General features: G+C 46.2%; 1 protein-coding gene across 1 annotated transcript; it reads right to left on the bottom strand.

Annotated features, from left to right (window-relative positions):
• Positions 1-3,140: 3,140 nt before the first annotated feature.
• OSTC (oligosaccharyltransferase complex non-catalytic subunit) lies at positions 3,141-18,207 on the bottom strand. Its single transcript, XM_038755334.1, has 4 exons — positions 17,953-18,207; positions 8,369-8,462; positions 5,752-5,949; positions 3,141-3,717 (listed from the first exon to the last, which is right to left on the bottom strand). The coding sequence occupies exons 1-4, from the start codon at positions 18,089-18,091 to the stop codon at positions 3,699-3,701; spliced, it is 450 nt and encodes a 149-aa protein (XP_038611262.1). The 5' UTR covers positions 18,092-18,207; the 3' UTR covers positions 3,141-3,698.
• Positions 18,208-18,456: the final 249 nt, after the last annotated feature.

The raw sequence follows: 18,456 nt of genomic DNA, 5'->3' as shown, positions 1-18,456 counted from the left end.
TTGTTGTGTGACCTTGGGCAAGTAACAATTTCTCAGTGCCTCAGTTTCCTCATCTGTAAAATACGGATGAAGAATGTGAGCCCCACGTGGGACACTGACTGTGTCCAACCTGATTATCTTTGTTCAGTGCCTGGCACATAGGAAGGATTTAACACCTACTATTTAAAAAGAAAAATAACTGGTTCTGAAAATGGGTAATTTTAAATGTAAAGAGTTGCCTGGACCGGAGTGGCAGTGAGAGGAGGTTGAGGACAGAAAAGCCAATGGCTAAGCACAGAAAATTTGACAGGAGGAGTAGCTGGGGATCACCACAATTAAGGGCAGGGCTAAAAGCCATCAAGTAATAAACAGTATTTGCTTAGCACCTACTGTATGCTAAGTGCTGTACTTTCCATTTTGAGTAGGAAAATTCCTTTTTTTTTTTTTTAAGGTACTTGTTGAGCCCTTGTTATGCACCAAGGAACTGTACTAAATGCTGGGATAAGGGATGATGAGGTTGGAGCCATTCCCTACCTCATATGGGGCTCGCAGTCTAAATCAAAGGAAAGAGGATTTAATCCTTCCTGTATATATGTTGTACATATTTATTACTCTATTTTACTTGTACATATCTATTCTATTTATTTTGTTAATATGTTTGGTTTTGTTGTCTGTCTCCCCCTTCTAGACTGTGAGCCCACAGTTGGGTAGGGACTGTCTCTATATGTTGCCAACTTGTACTTCCCAAGCGCTTAGTACAGTGCTCTGCACACAGTAAGCGCCCAATAAATACAATTGATTGATTGATCCCCATTTTACAGATGAGGTAACTGAGGCCAGAGAAATTAAAGGACTTGCCCAAGGTCACACAGCAAACAAGCGGTGGAGCTGGGCTCGGAACCCAAGTCCTCTGATTTTGAGGCCTGTGCTCTTTCCACTAAGCCATGCTACACTGTACTAGAACAATCCCTGTCTTTTTAATGGTATTTGTTAAGTGCTTATTATGTACCAAAGAACTGTACTAAATGCTGGGATAGATACAAGATAATCAGGTTGGACACAGTCCCGGTCCCATACAGGGCTCACAGTCTTAACCCGAGGAAGGATTTAATCTCCCTCCGTTTTACAGATGAGGTAACTGAGGCACAGAGAAATTAAATGATTTCGCAGGTCCTCTGACTCCCAGGAAAGATCAGGAGGATACGCTGCTTCTAGCTGGGGAAAATCATTTTCCGATAGGATAAAGAAGGAAAAGCAGATATTTAAATAAGTGCTATGCAATAGGCTATATAAGAGGAGCAGCAGGGCCTGGTGGAAAGAGCATTGTCCTGGGAATCGGAGGACCTTGGTTCTAATCCTGTCACTGCTTGTTGTGTGATCTTGGGCAAATCATTTAACTTCTCTGTGCCTCAGTTAATTCATCTTAATTCCTCCCCCCTCTACACTGAAAAATCATTGTGGGCATGGAATATGTCTGCTATCAAGCACTTAATACAGTGCTCTGCACACAGTAAGTGCTCAATATGATTGAATGAATATGGATGTGCTGTACTCTCCCAAGCGCTTAGTAATCTGCACACAGTAAGAGCTCAATAAATATGATTGATTGATGACAATTTATACTGGGAGCCCCAAGTGGGAAGGGGACCGTGGCCAATCTGATAAAGCTGTATCTAACCCAGTACTTAGAAGAGTATTTGACACATAGTAAAGGCTTACAAATACCATTTGAAAAAACAACACAAAACCAAAAACATACAGAATTGGTCCAGGTGATGGTGAGGAAATAACTATGGAGTTGGTGCAGATGTGCTGAGGTGGTATTTATGGTTCATAATTTGGGGAGAAAAGAAAATTAGGGAAGGAAGACCTCTTGGCGATAAACTCACTGTGGGCAGGGAATGCCGGTTTAGTGGAGTGAAGGGGTGGAAATCAGATTGTACAGGGTAGAGAAGGGAGTTGGTGGAAGTTGGAACAAAGTGTCAAAGGTTGAGAGGTTTTTTTCTTTTTTATGGCATTTGTTAAGCACTTACTATGTGCCAAGCACTGTTCTAAGCGCTGGGGTAGATACAAGGCAACCAAGTTGGACACAGTCCCAGTCCCACATGGGGCTCACAGTCTCAACTCCCATTTTAGAGATGAGGTAACTGAGGCATAGAGAAGTTAAATGACTTGCCTAAGGTCCCACAGCAGACAAGTGGCGGAGCCGGGATTAGAACCCATCACCTCTGATATCCAAGCCTGTGCTCTTGCCGCTAGGTCATGCTGCTTCTCTGTGATATGTTGGCAACCTGTACTTCCCAAGCGCTCAGTACAGTGCTCTGCACACAGTAAGTGCTCAATAAATACGATTGAATGAATGAAAAGGTGGAAAAGAATTAGGAAGGGATTAGATTTGGCTAGCAGGTCACTGATTGATAACTTTGCGGTGTACGCTGCTTTGAACAGCGCTCTCCACATAGTAAGCCTGGAGAAAGTGGTCTCTGTAGATGAAGGGAGCAAATACAGGACTGAAGAGGGTCAAGAAGGGAGCCAGAAGAGAGGAAGCACGAAGGAGCAGGTGACCTAAAGGAAAGGGAGCAGATTTATGACTCAGAAGACCTGGGTTCGAATCCCAGCCCTGCCACTTGCCTGCTGATTCAATACCTTTCCTCCCTCCTACCTTAAACCCGGAGTCCCACAAGGGTCAGGGGCTGTTTTTGACTTGATTATACTTCAGTGCTGGTCAGAGTTAAGTGCTTAACAAATACCAAATTATTAGGTGTACACAATCCATTTGAGGAGTTTAATCAATCAATCAATCGCATTATTGAGCGCTTACTGTGTGCACGGCACTGTACTAAGCACTTGGGAAGTACAAGTTGGCAACATATAGAGACGGTCCCTACCCAACAGTGGGCTCACAGTCTATAAGGGGGAGACAGAGAACAAAACCAAACAAACCAAACCAAAACCAAGTTTAGATGAAAATAGAAACAGGGAGTAGGGGTGATACTTTTGCCCAGTCTCAGACTTCCACAGGTGACAGAGAGCTGAAGCTCTCAGTGGTAAGCGCTTAGTACAGTGCACTGCACAGAGTAAGCGCTCAATAAATACGATTGAATGAATGGTCAACAAAAAGGCGACATTCAAACTCATCCAATTAAGACAATTTCAGGAACTATTGGTAGAAAAATTATTTATTTCACTTGTCGAGTGTATTTAAGATCTGTGTCCTCTAGGCATACAAATCTGAAATAATGTAGTCAAGCACTCTGTTTAAAGGCAAAGCACCATTGACAAAAGTAGATAACTTTCCACAGTTATAACTTATTCAACCTGACAGTGATTTTGCTCACATAAATCCCCCAGAGAGATACAACCTTCTCTCAAGTGTAAAATTTACAAACAGGGTGGTAAAAAATGGCCAGGATGCTTTACTCGATATTATGACTGTATCGTCTTTGGAGGAGAAAAATAAACTAAGAGGAAAGGGATCATTTTACTTACATGGTACTTCCAGAGAGAAAAAATATTTTGGTATTTATGTGGCCATACACATACACCTAATAAGGTTAACATAAAGGCTTGAATTTTAACAATGGGCTTCTCTCTCTCTCTCTCAATAAGTATGGATGTGGCTTCTCCTCTCTAGGTGTCGAATTGAAGGACTTGAAGGGCCTTTTCAAGATCATGAATAGGAGCAAATCCGGTTTCTGCTGATTTCTTCACAAAAGGCATTAACCCATCAGGTAGCCCCTGTTGGACAGAAAATGAAGACATAAGGAAGGGCAATAATACCACAAGACTTCTCATTGATCTAATTACATTATTACCTTAAGACATAAAATTAACAATCAGCCAATCAGTGGTATTTATTGAGCGCTTATTATGTGTGGGGGAGCACAGTACTAAGCGCTTGGGAGAATACAACAGAATAAGCATGCTCCCTGCACATAATGAGTTTCATTCACTCAAATTTATTGAGTGCTTACTGTGTGCAGAGCACAGAAGATTATGTGGCTTCTATTTTTTCTTATTTTGCACCTTTCCAAAGTGCACGACAAGATGTTAGCCCTCCTATTCTTTTTTTTAATAATGTACTTATTAAGTGCTTATTATTCATTCAATCATTTATTGAGCACTTACTGTGTGCACAGCACTGTACTACAATGCTGGGAGAGATAAAAGCTAATCATGTTGGCCACCATCCACGTTCCACATGGGGCTCACAGTCTAAATCCTCATTTTACAGATGAGGTAACTGAGGCCCAGAGAAGTTTTAGTGATTTACCGAAAGCCACAAAGCAGGCGAGTGGCAGAGAACAGATTAGAAACCAGGTACTTCTGACTCCTTCACTCTATCACGAGGCCATGCTGCTTCTCTCACATCAAACCCTGTGTTCTGATATATGCCAAAGGCTGACATATACATAAACAGAGAAAAGTGAAAATTTCTTGTGTTTAACCACTAAGCTTACGTGTTTAAGAATCTCCAGGAAATGCTTCCCCTGTGCACACAAAGAGCAGATATAATATATCCAATTTACACTCACACCCTTAAGCCAATTTTGATTTTACTCTGATCAACAATCTAAGTTGTCTTGTAAGAAACATTTAAGTTCTAAGACTCGATGACCTAAACATCGAGAATTAAAATTACCAGGCAATTCATCCTCCAAATTAGTTGGCAAATACTTTCTTTAAAAAGCCACGCTGCCATACCTTATAATAAAGTGTTTATGTACTTAATAATAATAATAATAATAATGACATTATTAGACTGTGAGCCCACTGTTGGGTAGGGACCGTCTCTATATGTTGCCAATTTGTACTTCCCAAGCACTTAGTACAGTGCTCTGCACATAGTAAGTGCTCAATAAATACGACTGATTGATTAAGCGCCTACTATGTGCAAAGTACTGTTCTAAGCGCTGGGGAGGTTACAAGGTGATCAAGTTGTCCCATGTGGGGCTCACAGTCTTCATCCCCATTTTACAGATGAGGTAACTGAGGCACAGAGAAGTTAAGTGACTTGCCCAAAGTCACACAGCTGACAATTGGCAGAGTCGGGATTTGAACCCAGGACCTCTGAATCCAAAGCCCGTGCTCTTTCCACTGAGCCACGCTGCTTCTCTGCTTATGTGCTTACAATCTACTGTTTCTCCTGCCCCAGTCTATTTTAATGTGTATCTCCCCATGGAGTTTGTAAGCTCCTTGTGGGCGAGTACCCGTCTACGAACCCTGCCGTATTGAACTTTCTCAAGCGTTTAGTACAGTGCTCTGCACACAGCAGGTGCTCAATAAATATCACTGACCGATCGACAAATGTGACTGCATATCTGTGGAATAAATTTGTTCAGTGTCCTAATCGAAGAGATTGCTGTATTCCTCAAAAGACCTTTGCCATTATTCTTGCTGCTTTGCGATATAACAGTTTGTGGGCGGGGGTTTTTAAAGAATGCCCTGACAGGAGTTGACTAGAATGCGATCCGTCATCCAGGTTTTCCCTTCAGTCAGCCACAGAAATTAAGGGTAGAACAAAAGAAATGCCTCTTTCGGAAGGCAGAAAGTAAGGTGCCATAAGGGCAACAACGAGATAGAGGATATTAAAGAAGCGAAGTAACAAAAAGGGGACTCTGATAAGGACACGAAACAAATATGGAATCAAAATCAAGACGAATCCACCCATTTTCATTACTTCTTCATCCACAGTCCATTTTGTACACTACTGTTATTTTACAACGTGACGATAGATAAGGGAGAAATGGAGAAGGTTCCCTTGTGACTTACGGCAATTTCATTCTCATGAACACTCTGGCCATGAAAAAACTCAGCAGAACACTGACAAATCCAATGAACAGGAGAAGAAACCTATTGAGCTTGGGGATGTTGGGGGCGTTGGATCGATCCAGAATTATGAAGCCTAGCCCTCCCATCGTAAACAGGAAACTGGATGCGAGTCCTTCCATAATGTACTGCCCATTCACTCTGCGAAAAAAGAAAACCAAACAAATGGCAACCAAATCGCGTAGAATGAGATCGTTCTTTCCGACGCCGAGGGGGAGAGGGCACAGGACGCAGTCGGAAGACGACGTGACCTGGAGCAAGTCACTTAACTTCTCCGTGCCTCAGTTCCCTCCTCTGCAGAATGGGAATTCAGGACCTGTTCTCCCTCCTACTTGGACGGGGAGTCCCGTGTGGGACCTGATTATCTTGGACTGACCCCAATGTTTAGCACAGAGTGAGCACTTAACAAATACCGCAATTATTACTACTATTAGAAGACCCAAGTTCTAAACCTAACATGTCACCTGACTAATGAATGTCCTAGAGCAGAAGTCATAACATCTCTGTGCCTCAGTTCCTCAAATGGGTAAAATAAGAGATCGAACACCTGTTCTCCCTCCCTAGACTGTAAGCCCCATGTTGGGTCGGGACCCTGTCCGGCCTGATTAGAGGGTATCTACCCCAGGACTTAGCACAGTGCTTGCCACACGGTATGTGCTTAATAAAAAGTATGACTGGAAGTAGTCCATTTTTAATTTGAAACTCAGAGCTGCTAGGTTTGTTATTCTGAATTTTATCACTACTTTGATGTCTACCGGGAACTCTGATTTTTCATCAAACCATTAAAAACTTTACTTGTCTAGGACAAAAGTTATCAGTTTAACTTCTGTCTTTCAATTTATACAAAGCCAGCATGAATCTACGGATAAAGAATGCCACTGCGTTTACTTTAGATTTTGAGGTATATTTTGGAAATTCTGAATTTCAATTATCAACTAAACTAGTTTGCTTTGGATTTGAGATATTTTCTTATGAATGCTTTTTGAGTTATGAATTCCACAAGAAGATTTGCTAGAGGATAGACTAGATTCATCACTGGCAGAGTGAGGACAAGAACACAGACCTTTTGACATTCAGCTCCGATCACTTTACTAGCCTATCTGCCCTAAAAGCCACTTTTTGTGGAATTGCAAGTGCTTGCTATATTGTAATGACGGAATTTGCTAGTGTGCCTCCTTTGCTACCCACTCATTTATGCTGAGATGAGGAGTGCAGAAAGCAAGAGGGAGAGTGGATAAGGTTAACAACACTTTTTAGGAAATCTGTTTCTCCTCTTGAGCATAGAAACAAGCAAATATTCAGTGGAGGGCATAAGAGCCTCTTTCCAGTTTGGGAGATGATAATAATAATAATTGTGGTATTTGTTAAGTGTTTTCTACGTGGCAGGCACTGTTCTAAGTCCTGGGATAAATATAAGATAATTGGGTTGGACACAATTCTTGCCCCACATAGGGCTCACAGTCTTAATCCCCATTTTATAAATGAGGGAACTGAGGCCCAGAGAAGTGAAATACCCAGCCCAAGGCCAAGATGCTATGTTTCTGTCTGTGGGGATGAGAAAGAAGGGATTAGAAGGAGAGGAGGGGAGAAAGGAGAGGAGGGGAGAAAAGAGAGGAAAGGAAAGGATGGGGAGAGGAGAGGGGAGAGAGAAGAGGAGGAAGGGCAAAAAATAAGAAGGGTGTAAAAAGTAAAGTGAAACTCATGTCATCCCCTTCTGTTTTTCTTTAGGTGGCTCGGTTGGCATAATAATAATAATAGTAATAATTATAATAGTAGTATTTGTTAAGCACTTATTATGTGCCAAGCACTGTCCTAAGCGCTAGGGGAGGTAATCAGGTTGCCCCACGTGGGGCTCACAGTCTTAATCCCCATTTTACAGATGAGGTAATTGAGGCACAGAGACATTAAGTGACTTGCCTAAGGTTACACAGCTGACAAGTGGTGGAGCCGGGATTAGAACCCATGACCTCTGACTCCCAAGCCAGGGCTCTTTCCACTGAGCCACGTTGCTTCTCTAATAGCATAGGCTAATGGCAGAGCCAAAATGTATTTTTTGCTTTGAATATTGAGCATGAATTAAAGAACGTGCCTCGTAGCACTATCCTGGCAACCCCTCAAATGTCCTTTCTGTGTTCCTTTACTGTCAAAGCGAGTCGAAGGCTTTAAAAGTAAAGCCACCTCCCTGGGGATTTGTATGGATGACTGACGCTTATCACTTCGCCTTAGACACGGTGGCACAGAGGGGGCTACAGCGGCATGGAAGCTGTTTGATTTGTCTTGTTTAATTTTTTAAAATAAAAATTTGTTGTTTTTTTTTTCCCAAGTTTAATCCTAATTAAAAGAAAAATGATTTGGGGAATAAAAATTGGGTACATCCCTAAGATTCCATACTCCATTAATAAATAACAAGGAAAGCGTTAAGGACGCCCAAAGGAGAAACATCACACTTCAATAACCACACACATTCCTTCTTCCTCTCCTCATCCCGCTTGGCAACCATGCTGCTAAAAAAAAAAAGCAACAAAATAATAATAATGATGATGATGATAATAACTTCTACCTGTATGCCAAGAAGGCTACTGGTCTCTGGTGTCCGTGTTCATCAGTCATAGACCCGACACTGGGAGGTTCCACAATCACATCATAAATTATTCCTACGGAGAAAATAACAGTAGACTACATTACAGAAGCTTCCACTTACAACTACAGACCGAAACACAAGGAAGAGTATACACAGTGTGCTTCCTTAACTTCAGAGTTGTTACTCACAAAGATTACATGAGAATTAGGAGAGGAAAATGGTCACTTTAGTCTCCTGACTGGAAGCTAAAAACAAAAAAACACAACAAAACACTGCAGAATAGAAGGGCTCTTTCAGCTGTGAGCTGTTTATTTTAGTAACTTAAGGCAGTTATTAAACAGGAAAGGGGATATATACATCAGTTACTTCTAAAGTAGCCAGTCAGTAGTATTTATTGAGTGCTTACTTATGCAGAGTACTGTATTAAATGCTTAGGAGAGTACAATATAACAATATAACGGACACATTTCTTGCCCATGACGACCTTACAGTCTAGAAGGGGAGAGAGACATTAATATAAATAAATAAATTACAGATATGTACAAAAGTGCTGTGTGGCTGGGGTAGAATGAATCAGTGCTTAGAACAGCGCTCGGCACATAGTAAACGCTTAACAAATGCCATCCTTATTATAAAGCGAGCAAGTCAGGGTGACGCAGAAGGGAACTGAAGAGAAGGAAAAGGGGGCTTAGTCTGGGAAGGCCTCCTGGAGGTGTGCCTTCAACAAGGCTTTGAAGTGAGGGAGAATAACTGTCGGATAAGAGGAGGGAGGGCGTTCCAGGCCAGAGGCGGGACGTGGGCGAGGGGGCGAGGGCAAGATTAACGAGACCAAGGTAGAGTGAGAAGGTTAGCAGTGTGCGGGCTGGGTTGTAGTAGGAGAGTAGCGAGGTGAGTCTTTTAGACTGTGAGCCCACTGTTGGGTAGGGACTGCCTCTATATGTTGCCAACTTGTACTTCCCAAGCGCTTAGTACAGTGCTCTGCACACAGTAAGCGCTCAAAAAATGATTGACTGATTGATTAATTGATTGTGAGAAAGGAGCGGGCATTGGACCTGCTAACTCTAAACCCTGATTTTAGTGGACTCAGTCTGCTCTCTAAACACCTACTTGTCCTCCACTCTCTTCTCCCACAACACCCAGCTTGCACTCTTCACTCCTTCCAAACGAGTCTATTCACCGTGCTTCATTCTCATCTCTCCTGCTCACACCCTTCTCCCCACCTGGAACCCTCTCTCCCTTCAAATCTGACAGATCACAGCCTCTTCAAAGCCTCCCTGAAGTCACTTCTCCAGGAATCCTGCCTTGATTCCTTTTTACTCTGCCCAGGTTGTATTCTTCCAGCCACCACCTCAGCCCTTCTGCTCCAAACCTTACATATCCTATTCACGGCTGAAATGTAATTCCTCATCTTCCTCCGCCTGATTTTCCCAACGCTGTGGATGGAACCACCGCCCTTCCCGTCTCACAAGCCTCTAACCTTGCCATTATCCTTGACTCCTCTCTCTCATTCAACAAACGTATTCAGTCCATCATTAAATCCTGTCGGTTTGACCATCACAACGTGGCTAAAATCCGCCCTTTCCTCTCCACCCAAACTATCACATTAATCCAATCACTTATCCTATCCCACCTTAATTACAGATTCAGCCTCCTTGCTGACCTCCCAGCCTCCTGCCTCTCCCCACTCCAGTCCATACTTCACTCTGCTGCCTGGATTATTTTTCTACAAAGCATTCAGGCCATGTTCCCCCAATTCTCAGGAACCCCACATCAAACAGAAACTCCTCACTACTGACTCAATAGAAAGAAGATGGGGGTTGTTGGGGGCGGCGGGGGGAAAATCGGGAGACCTGGGTTCTTTTCCCAGCTCTGCTCCTGCTGTGTCAAGTCACTTAATGCTCTATACCTATTTCCTCATCTGTAAAATGGGATGAGCTACTGATTCCCCCTACTTTTTTTATGGTATTTGTTAAGTGCCACACACTGTTCTGAGCACTGGGGTACGTACAAGAGAATCAGGTTGGACACGGTCCCTGTCCCACATGGGGCTCACAATCTCCCCATTTTACAGATGATGTAACTGAAGCACAGAGAAGTGAAGTGACTTGCCCTAGGTCACACAGCAGACAGGTGTCCCGGCGCCGGAATTAGAACCCAGGTCTTTCTGACTCCCAGGGCCATGCTCTATTTACTAGGCTGCGCGGATTCTCTTACATCTTAGACTTTGAATCCCATATGAGACAAGCACTGTGTCCCCTCTGATCATCTTGCATCTACCCCAGTGGCACGTAATACCATAATTCTTATTTTATTTTGATTGATGTAGAAAACGGGCAACAACTGAAGGTTTTAGAGGAACGGAGAAGTACGTGCAGATAACGTTTTAGAAAAATGATCTGTGCAGTAGAGTGAAGAATGGACTGTAGAGGGTGAGGCTGGAGGCAGAGAGACCAGCAAGGAGGTCAACACAGTAGTCAAAATGGGTTATGGCAAGTGACTGGACCAGCATGGTGGCTGTTTGGATGGAGAGGAAGAGGAACACCTTGGCAATACTGTGGAGGAAAAAAAATACCAAATTCCTGATTTAACTTCTCTGAACTTGAGTTTGCTCATCTGTAAAATGGGGATTTAACACTTATTCTCCCTCCCTTACACACTGAAAGCCCCATGTGGGACGAGGATTGCGTCTGACCTGATTAACTTGGACCTAACCCATCCTTAGAAAAATGCTTGACACTTAAGCATTTAATATAATAATAATGATAATAATAATAGAGAGGATAATGGCACTGTGAACTGTAAATGAGAAAGTTAAGTGGAGAAGTGAATTTGGAGGGGAAGATGAAGAATTTCATTTTGGACACAGTAAGCCTGGAAGTGTCCATTTCTCCCTGCTCCTCAAGACACTCCTTGCCAGAGGCTTTAAAGCACTCAATCACCTTGCCTCCCCCTCCACCTCTGCTTTTCTACTACAATCCAGTCCGCACACTTCACTCCTCTGTCAACCTACTCACTGTTCCGCAGCGTGGCTCAGTGGAAAGAGCCCGGGCTTTGGAGTCAGAGGTCAGGGGTTCAAATCCCGGCTCCGCCAACTGTCAGCTGTGTGACTTTGGGCAAGTCACTTCACTTCTCTGGGCCTCAGTTCCCTCATCTGTAAAATGGGGATTAAGACTGTGAGCCCCCCGTGGGACAACCCGATCACCTTGTTAACCTCCCCAGTGCTTAGAACAGTGCTTTGCACATAGTAAGCGCTTAATAAATGCCAGCATCATCATCATCATCATCTCATCTATCTCAATGTCGATTCCTCACGCACACCCCGCCTCTGGCTGGGAACTCTCTCCCTCTTCATAGCCGACAGACCACCACTCTCTCCACCTTCAAAGCATTATTAAAAGCATCTCCTCCAAGAAGCCTTCCCCGACTAAGCCCTCATTTCCCCTTCCGCTCTGTCTTTGCACCAGAATTTGCCCCCTTTATTCACCCTTCCCTCAGCCCCACAGCACTTACGCGACATACCTGTAATTAGCGCGTTGTGGGCAGGGAATTTGTCTGTTTATTGTTCTATGGTACGCTCCCATGTGCTTACTACAGTGCTTTGCACACAATAAGTGCCCAATAACTATAACTGAACGAATTACTGTCTGTCTCCCCCTCTAGATTGTAAACTCACTGTGGGGAGGGAACATGTCTACCTCACTCACCCAAGCACCTTAGTCCAGGGCCTGCACATAGTAAGCGCTCAATCATTATGACTGATAGATTGATTAGTTGCCAGGCTTGTGGCGATGTCCTCGAGTCGGGCGATGTGCTACTGCAGAGAAGAAACGTCGGAACTAGCAAAATAGTTTTGAGAGTCCCTGCATACTGGTGGTACTGGAAGCTGTGGAAATAGATGAGGTCTCCGAGAGAGAGAGTGGGTGTAGACGGAGAAGATAAAGGGGTCTAGAACAGAGCTGTGCATGCCCCCACAGGCAGGGAGATGAGAGCAGAAGCACTTGGAACAGTGCTTGGCACATCATCATCATCAATCGTATTTATTGAGCGCTTACTATGTGCAGAGCACTGTACTAAGCGCTTGGGAAGTACAAATTGGCAACACACAGAGACACATAGTAAGTGCTTAACAAGTACCATAATTAAGAGCCAAAGGCGGAGAAGGATCAATCAATCAATCAATCTTATTTATTGAGCGCTTACTATGTGCAGAGCACTGTACTAAGCGCTTGGGAAGTACAAACTGGCAACACACAGAGACAGTCCCTACCCAACAGTGGGCTCACAGTCTAAAAGGGGGAGACAGGGAACAGAACCAAACATACCAACAAAATAAAATAAATAGGATAGATAGGTACAAGTAAAATAAATAAATAGAGTAATAAATATGTACAACCATACATACAGCCAGTGGATAAGAGGAGGGCCAGGAGAGAACCGTGTCAGTAAAACCACTGGTAGGTGGTGCTTCCAGGAGCAGGGACTGACCCAATCAATCAATCAATCAATCGTATTTATTGAGCGCTTACTATGTGCAGAGCACTGTACTAAGCGCTTGGGAAGTACAAATTGGCATCACATAGAGACAGTCCCTACCCAACAGTGGGCTCACAGTCTAAAAGGGGGAGACAGAGAACAGAACCAAACATACCAACAAAATAAAATAAGTAGGAAAGAAATGTACAAGTAAAATAAATAAATAAATAAATAAATAGATAGAGTAATAAACATGTACAACCATATATACATATATACAGGTGCTGTGGGGAAGGGAAGGAGGTAAGACGGGGGGATGGAGAGGGGGACGAGGGGGAGAGGACCCAAAGTGTTGCAGGCACATGACAGTTGGAAAAGGGCCGGCGCTAGAGCAGCGCACATTAAATCGGGGAAAGTGGAGGGATTGGAGACCCCGGAGAGTGCGGAATTGGGGAAGCGAAGGGGATGGAAATCAGACTGTAGGAAGTCGGGGGGAGACAGGACAGACCCCACTGTTGGGAAGGGACTGCCTCTATATGTTGCCAACTTGTACTTCCCAAGGGCTTAGTACAGTGCTCTGCACACGGTAAGCGCTCAATAAATACAATTGATTGATTAGTACCCTGAAGAGATTATGACAATCAGTCGTATTTATTGAGCGCTTACTGTGTGCAGGGCACAGTACCGCGTGGCTCAGTGGAAAGAGCATGGGCTTTGGAGTCAGAGGTCATGGGTTCAAATCCTGGCTCCGCCAATCGTCAGCTGTGTGACTTTGGGCAAGTCACTTCACTTCTCTCTGCCTCAGTTGCCTCATCTGCAAAATGGGGATGAAGACTGTGAGCCCCCCGTGGGACAACCTGATCACCTTGTAACCTCCCCAGCGCTTAGAACAGTGCTTTGTACATAGTAAGTGCTTAATAAATGCCATTGTTATTATTATTACCAAGCAGTTGGGAGAGTACAGAATCACAGAATTGGTGGTCGCGTTTCCTACCCACAACGAGCTCACTGTCTATCACTCCAAAGACAACATCAAACATCCTGGGTTTTTTTAATCTAGACTTGAACTAGCTGAATTTCTGGGCCCCCGTCATGCCAAACGTGGATCCCGTATCCCGTCCTTTTCTTTCAGACGGGCCCAGTTGGGAATCCCCTCATTTCGGGGGCGGAGGGAGTCTCACAAATCCTAGATCATCCACAATCACATGTAGGTTTCACACAACCACCACCGGGTAGTGGTTCCACAGCAACTGTGCTTAATGAAGGCCACAGTCACCCTAACCCCTCCCAGTGAACTGAAGACCTAACAAAGATGAATATATGTTGCCAATTTGTACTTCCCAAGCGCTTAGTACGGTGCTCTGCACACAGTAAGCGCTTAATAAATATGATTGAATGAATGAATGAATATATGTTGCCACCTTGTACTTCCCAAGCGCTTAGTACAGTGCTCTGCACAGAGGAAGCGCTCAATAAATACGATTGAATGAATGAATGAATATATGTTGCCAACTTGTAGTTCCCAAGCGCTTAGTACAGTGCTCTGCACACAGTAAGCGCTCAATAAATACAATTGAATGAATGAATAATCAGTTGCCTTTTGGCAAGGAAGAGCACGGGGCTGGGAATCAGGAGACCTGGGTTCTCATCCCGATCCTGCCACTTCCCTGCTGGGTGACTTGGGGCAAATCGCTTAACTTCTCCTTCCCTCGATTTCCTCCTCCGTGAGGTCAATTAGTCAATCAATCATATTTATTGAGCGCCTTGGGGGACAGACACGGGGTCTGAAAATCTATCCGGGGCGTCCCCTCCCAAGGGCTTAGTACAGTGCTCTGGCGCTGTTAAGCGCCCAATGAATCCCCTTCTGACAATTGTCAGCTGTGTGACTTTGGGCAAGTCACTCAACTTCTCTGTGCCTCAGTTACCTCATCTGCAAAATGGGGATTGACTGTGTCCCCCACGGGACAACCTGATCACTTTGTAACCTCTCCAGCGCTTAGAACAGTGCTTTGCACATAGTAAGCGCTTAATAAATGCCATTATTATTATTATTAGCAGGTACCTCATTGATCATTAGGCCTCTAACCCTGTCGCAGTTGGGGGGATCAATTAAATGGGTGCACGGGATGGGCACAGACGGCACCTCCTCCCCGGCTGGACCCTCGGTCCCTTGGCCCACACACAGAGCGGGGCGAATGCCCCTGGCCCTGGGAGCTCGGCCCTCTCGGGGGGCTGCTGGGGGGAATCGGGGTAGAAGAAGTAGAGGGGCTTCGTGGAAAAAGCACAGACTTCGGGTCAGAGGTTATGAGTCATAATAATAATAATAGTAATAATAATAATAATAACAATGATAATAATGATAATTGTTAAGCACTTACAATGTGCCAAGCACCGAATTAAACGCTGGAGTAGATACAAGGTAATCAGGTTGTCCCACGTGGGGCTCTCTGTCTTCATCCCCATTTTCCAGATGAGGTCACTGAGGCCCAGAGAAGTGAAGCGACCTGCCCAAAGTCACACAGCTGATAAGGGGCGGGGCCTGGATTAGAACCCACGACCTCTGACTCCCAAGCCCGGGCTCTTTCCACTCCCAGCTCTGCCACTTGTCTGTGGGTGACCCTGGGCAAGTCACTTCACTTCTGTGTCTCGGTGACCTCACCTGTAAAATGGGAATGAATCAATCAGTCGCATCGATCGCAATCAATCGATGAAGACTATGAGCCCCACTTGGGACAACCCGGTTACTTTGTATCTCCCCCCGAGCTTAGAACAGTGCTTAGCACCTAGTGAGCGCTTAACACATACTATAATCAACACCCCCCAGCGCTTAGAGCGGTGCTTAGCACATAGTGCGTGCTTAACAAATACCATCATATGTTGCCTACTTGTACTTCCCCAGCACTTAGTCCAGTGCTCTGCACAGTCAGCGCTCAATCCCCCCTCCTCCCCCTCCCCACAGCACCTGTATATAGGTTTGTACATATTTATTACACTATTTATTTTACTTGTACATATTTACTATTCTATTCATTTTATTTTGTTAATATGTTTTGTTGTCTGTCTCCCCCTTCTAGACTGTGAGCCCTGTTGGGTAGGGACCGTCTCTATATGTGGCCTACTTGTACTTCCCAAGCGCTTAGTCCAGTGCTGTGCAAACAGTAAGTGCTCAATAAATACGACTGAATGAATGAATGAATCATCACCCCCCCCCCAGCGCTTACATTGGTGCTTAGCACCTAGTGAGCGCTTGACACATACTATAATCATCATCCCCCCCAGCGCTTAGAGCGGTGCTTAGTACATAGCGCATGAAGCGCTCAGTACATACGATCGAATGAATGAATGAATGCCTCATCAGCGCCCCCCAGCGCTTAGAGCGGTGCTTAGCACATAGTGCGCGCTTAGTCCAGTGCTCAGCACACGGTAAGCGCTCAGTACGTACGATCGAATGAATGAATGAATGAATCGTCAGCGCCCCCTAGCGCTTAGAGCGGTGCTTAGCACCTAGTGCGCGCTTAACCAACACCATCCTCATCAGCGCCCCCTAGCGCTTAGAGAGGTGCTTAGCACCTAGTGCGCGCTTAACCACTACCACCATCAGCATCATCACCTTCCCCCCCAGAGGTGCTTAGCACATAGTCAGCGCTTAACACATACTATAATCATTATCCCCCCCAGCGCTTAGAGCGGTGCTTAGTACATAGTGCGCGCTTAACCAATACCATCATCATCACCGTCCCCAGCAATTTGCTTAGCACGTAGTGCGTGCTGAACAAATACTATCCTCTACTGTCGACTTGGGCTTCCCGAGCGCTTAGTCCAGCGCTCTGCACACGGTAGGCGCTCAGTACATACGATCGAATGAATGAATGAATCATCAGCGCCCCCCAGCGCTAAGAGCGGTGCTTAGCACCTAGTGAGCGCTTAACCAATACCATCCTCATCAGCGCCCCCTAGCGCTTACAGCGGTGCTTAGCACATAGTGAGCGCTTAACACATACTATAATCATCATCCCCCCCCAGCGCTTAGAGCGGTGCTTAGCACATAGTGCGTGCTGAACCAATACCATCCTATACTGCCGACTTGGGCTTCCCGAGCGCTTAGTCCAGCGCTTTGCACACGGTAGGCGCTCAGTACATACGATCGAATGAATGAATGAATCATCAGCGCCCCCCAGCGCTAAGAGCGGTGCTTAGCACCTAGTGAGCGCTTAACCAATACCATCCTCATCAGCGCCCCCTAGCGCTTACAGCGGTGCTTAGCACATAGTGAGCGCTTAACACATACTATAATCATCATCCCCCCCCAGCGCTTAGAGCGGTGCTTAGCACATAGTGCGTGCTGAACCAATACCATCCTATACTGCCGACTTGGAATTCCCGAGCGCTTAGTCCAGCGCTTTGCACACGGTAGGCGCTCAGTACATACGATCGAATGAATGAATGAATCATCAGCGCCCCCCAGCGCTAAGAGCGGTGCTTAGCACCTAGTGAGCGCTTAACCAATACCATCCTCATCAGCGCCCCCTAGCGCTAAGAGGGGTGCTTAGCACCTAGTGAGCGCTTAACCCATACCATCCTCATCAGCGCCCCCTAGCGCTAAGAGCGGTGCTTAGCACCTAGTGAGCGTTTAACCAATACCACCATCCTCATCAGCGCCCCCTAGCGCTAAGAGCGGTGCTTAGCACCTAGTGCGCGCTTAACCAATACCACCATCATCATCATCACCCTCCCCCCAGAGGTGCTTAGCACATAGTGAGCGCTTAACACATACTATAATCATCACCCCCCCCCCAGCGCTTAGAGCGGTGCTTAGTACATAGTGCGCGCTTAACCAACACCATCACCGTCCCCAGCGCTTAGAGCGGTGCTCTGCACGTGGTGCGTGCTGAACCAATACCATCCTATACTGCCGACTTGGACTTCCCGAGCGCTTAGCCCAGTGCTCTGCACACGGTACATACGATCGCATGAATGAATGAATGAATGGAGTGATCAGCGCCCCCCAGCGCTGGGAGCGGGGCTTAGCAGCCGGCGCGCGCTTCCCCCGGGCCGTGGAGGCGGGCCCACCCGGGGTCCCGGGCCGTTACCTCCGGTGATGAGGAAGTAGGAGAGGACGACGAGGGCGTAGACCGTCATGGCGGACGGCGTGTGCACCCAGCCCGGGCGCTTCAGCTTCAGGTTGGGGCACTCCAGCACCCAGAACGGCACCCGGTACACGCACTCCATGGCGCCGGGGCCGCGGACCGCAGGACGGACGGACGGACGGACGGACGGAGCGCTGGGGTGGTCCTGGCAGGGGGTCGGCGGCTTTCCCCTGCCAAGACCTGCGACGCCGAGACGTGGCGGCCGCCCGACGGACCGACGCGCCCGGGGCCCCGCCCCCCGCACGCGACGTCCGCCAATAGGACGCGCCCCTCCCCTCGGACCGCGCCCACTGCCCCCTCCAGGCTCCGCCCCTCCCACGAAGTCCGCCAATAGGACGCGCCCGCCTCCTCTAGGCCCCGCACCCTCCCGCAACTTCCGCCAATAGGACGCGCCCTGGCCCCTCTAGGCCCCGCCCACGGCGCCCGCCAATAGGACGCGCCTCTCAC

Source organism: Tachyglossus aculeatus, chromosome 12 (assembly GCF_015852505.1).
Source record: "Tachyglossus aculeatus isolate mTacAcu1 chromosome 12, mTacAcu1.pri, whole genome shotgun sequence".
NCBI classification, from domain to species: Eukaryota; Metazoa; Chordata; class Mammalia; order Monotremata; family Tachyglossidae; genus Tachyglossus; species Tachyglossus aculeatus.
Note: the sequence above shows the minus strand (reverse complement) of the source record. Positions and strands in the feature narration are given on the sequence as shown.

What these genes read in the sequence shown, in the direction of transcription:
- OSTC (XM_038755334.1), bottom strand. Translation starts at nt 18,091, where the DNA reads ATGGAGTGCGTGTACCGGGTGCCGTTCTGGGTGCTGGAGTGCCCCAAC. An exon ending in CTACTTCCTCATCACCGGAG is followed by an intron (nt 8,463 to 17,952) that starts GTAACGGCCCGG and finishes TTTTCTCCGTAG; the next exon opens with GAATAATTTATGATGTGATT. An exon ending in GTAGCCTTCTTGGCATACAG is followed by an intron (nt 5,950 to 8,368) that starts GTAGAAGTTATT and finishes CTTTTTTCGCAG; the next exon opens with AGTGAATGGGCAGTACATTA.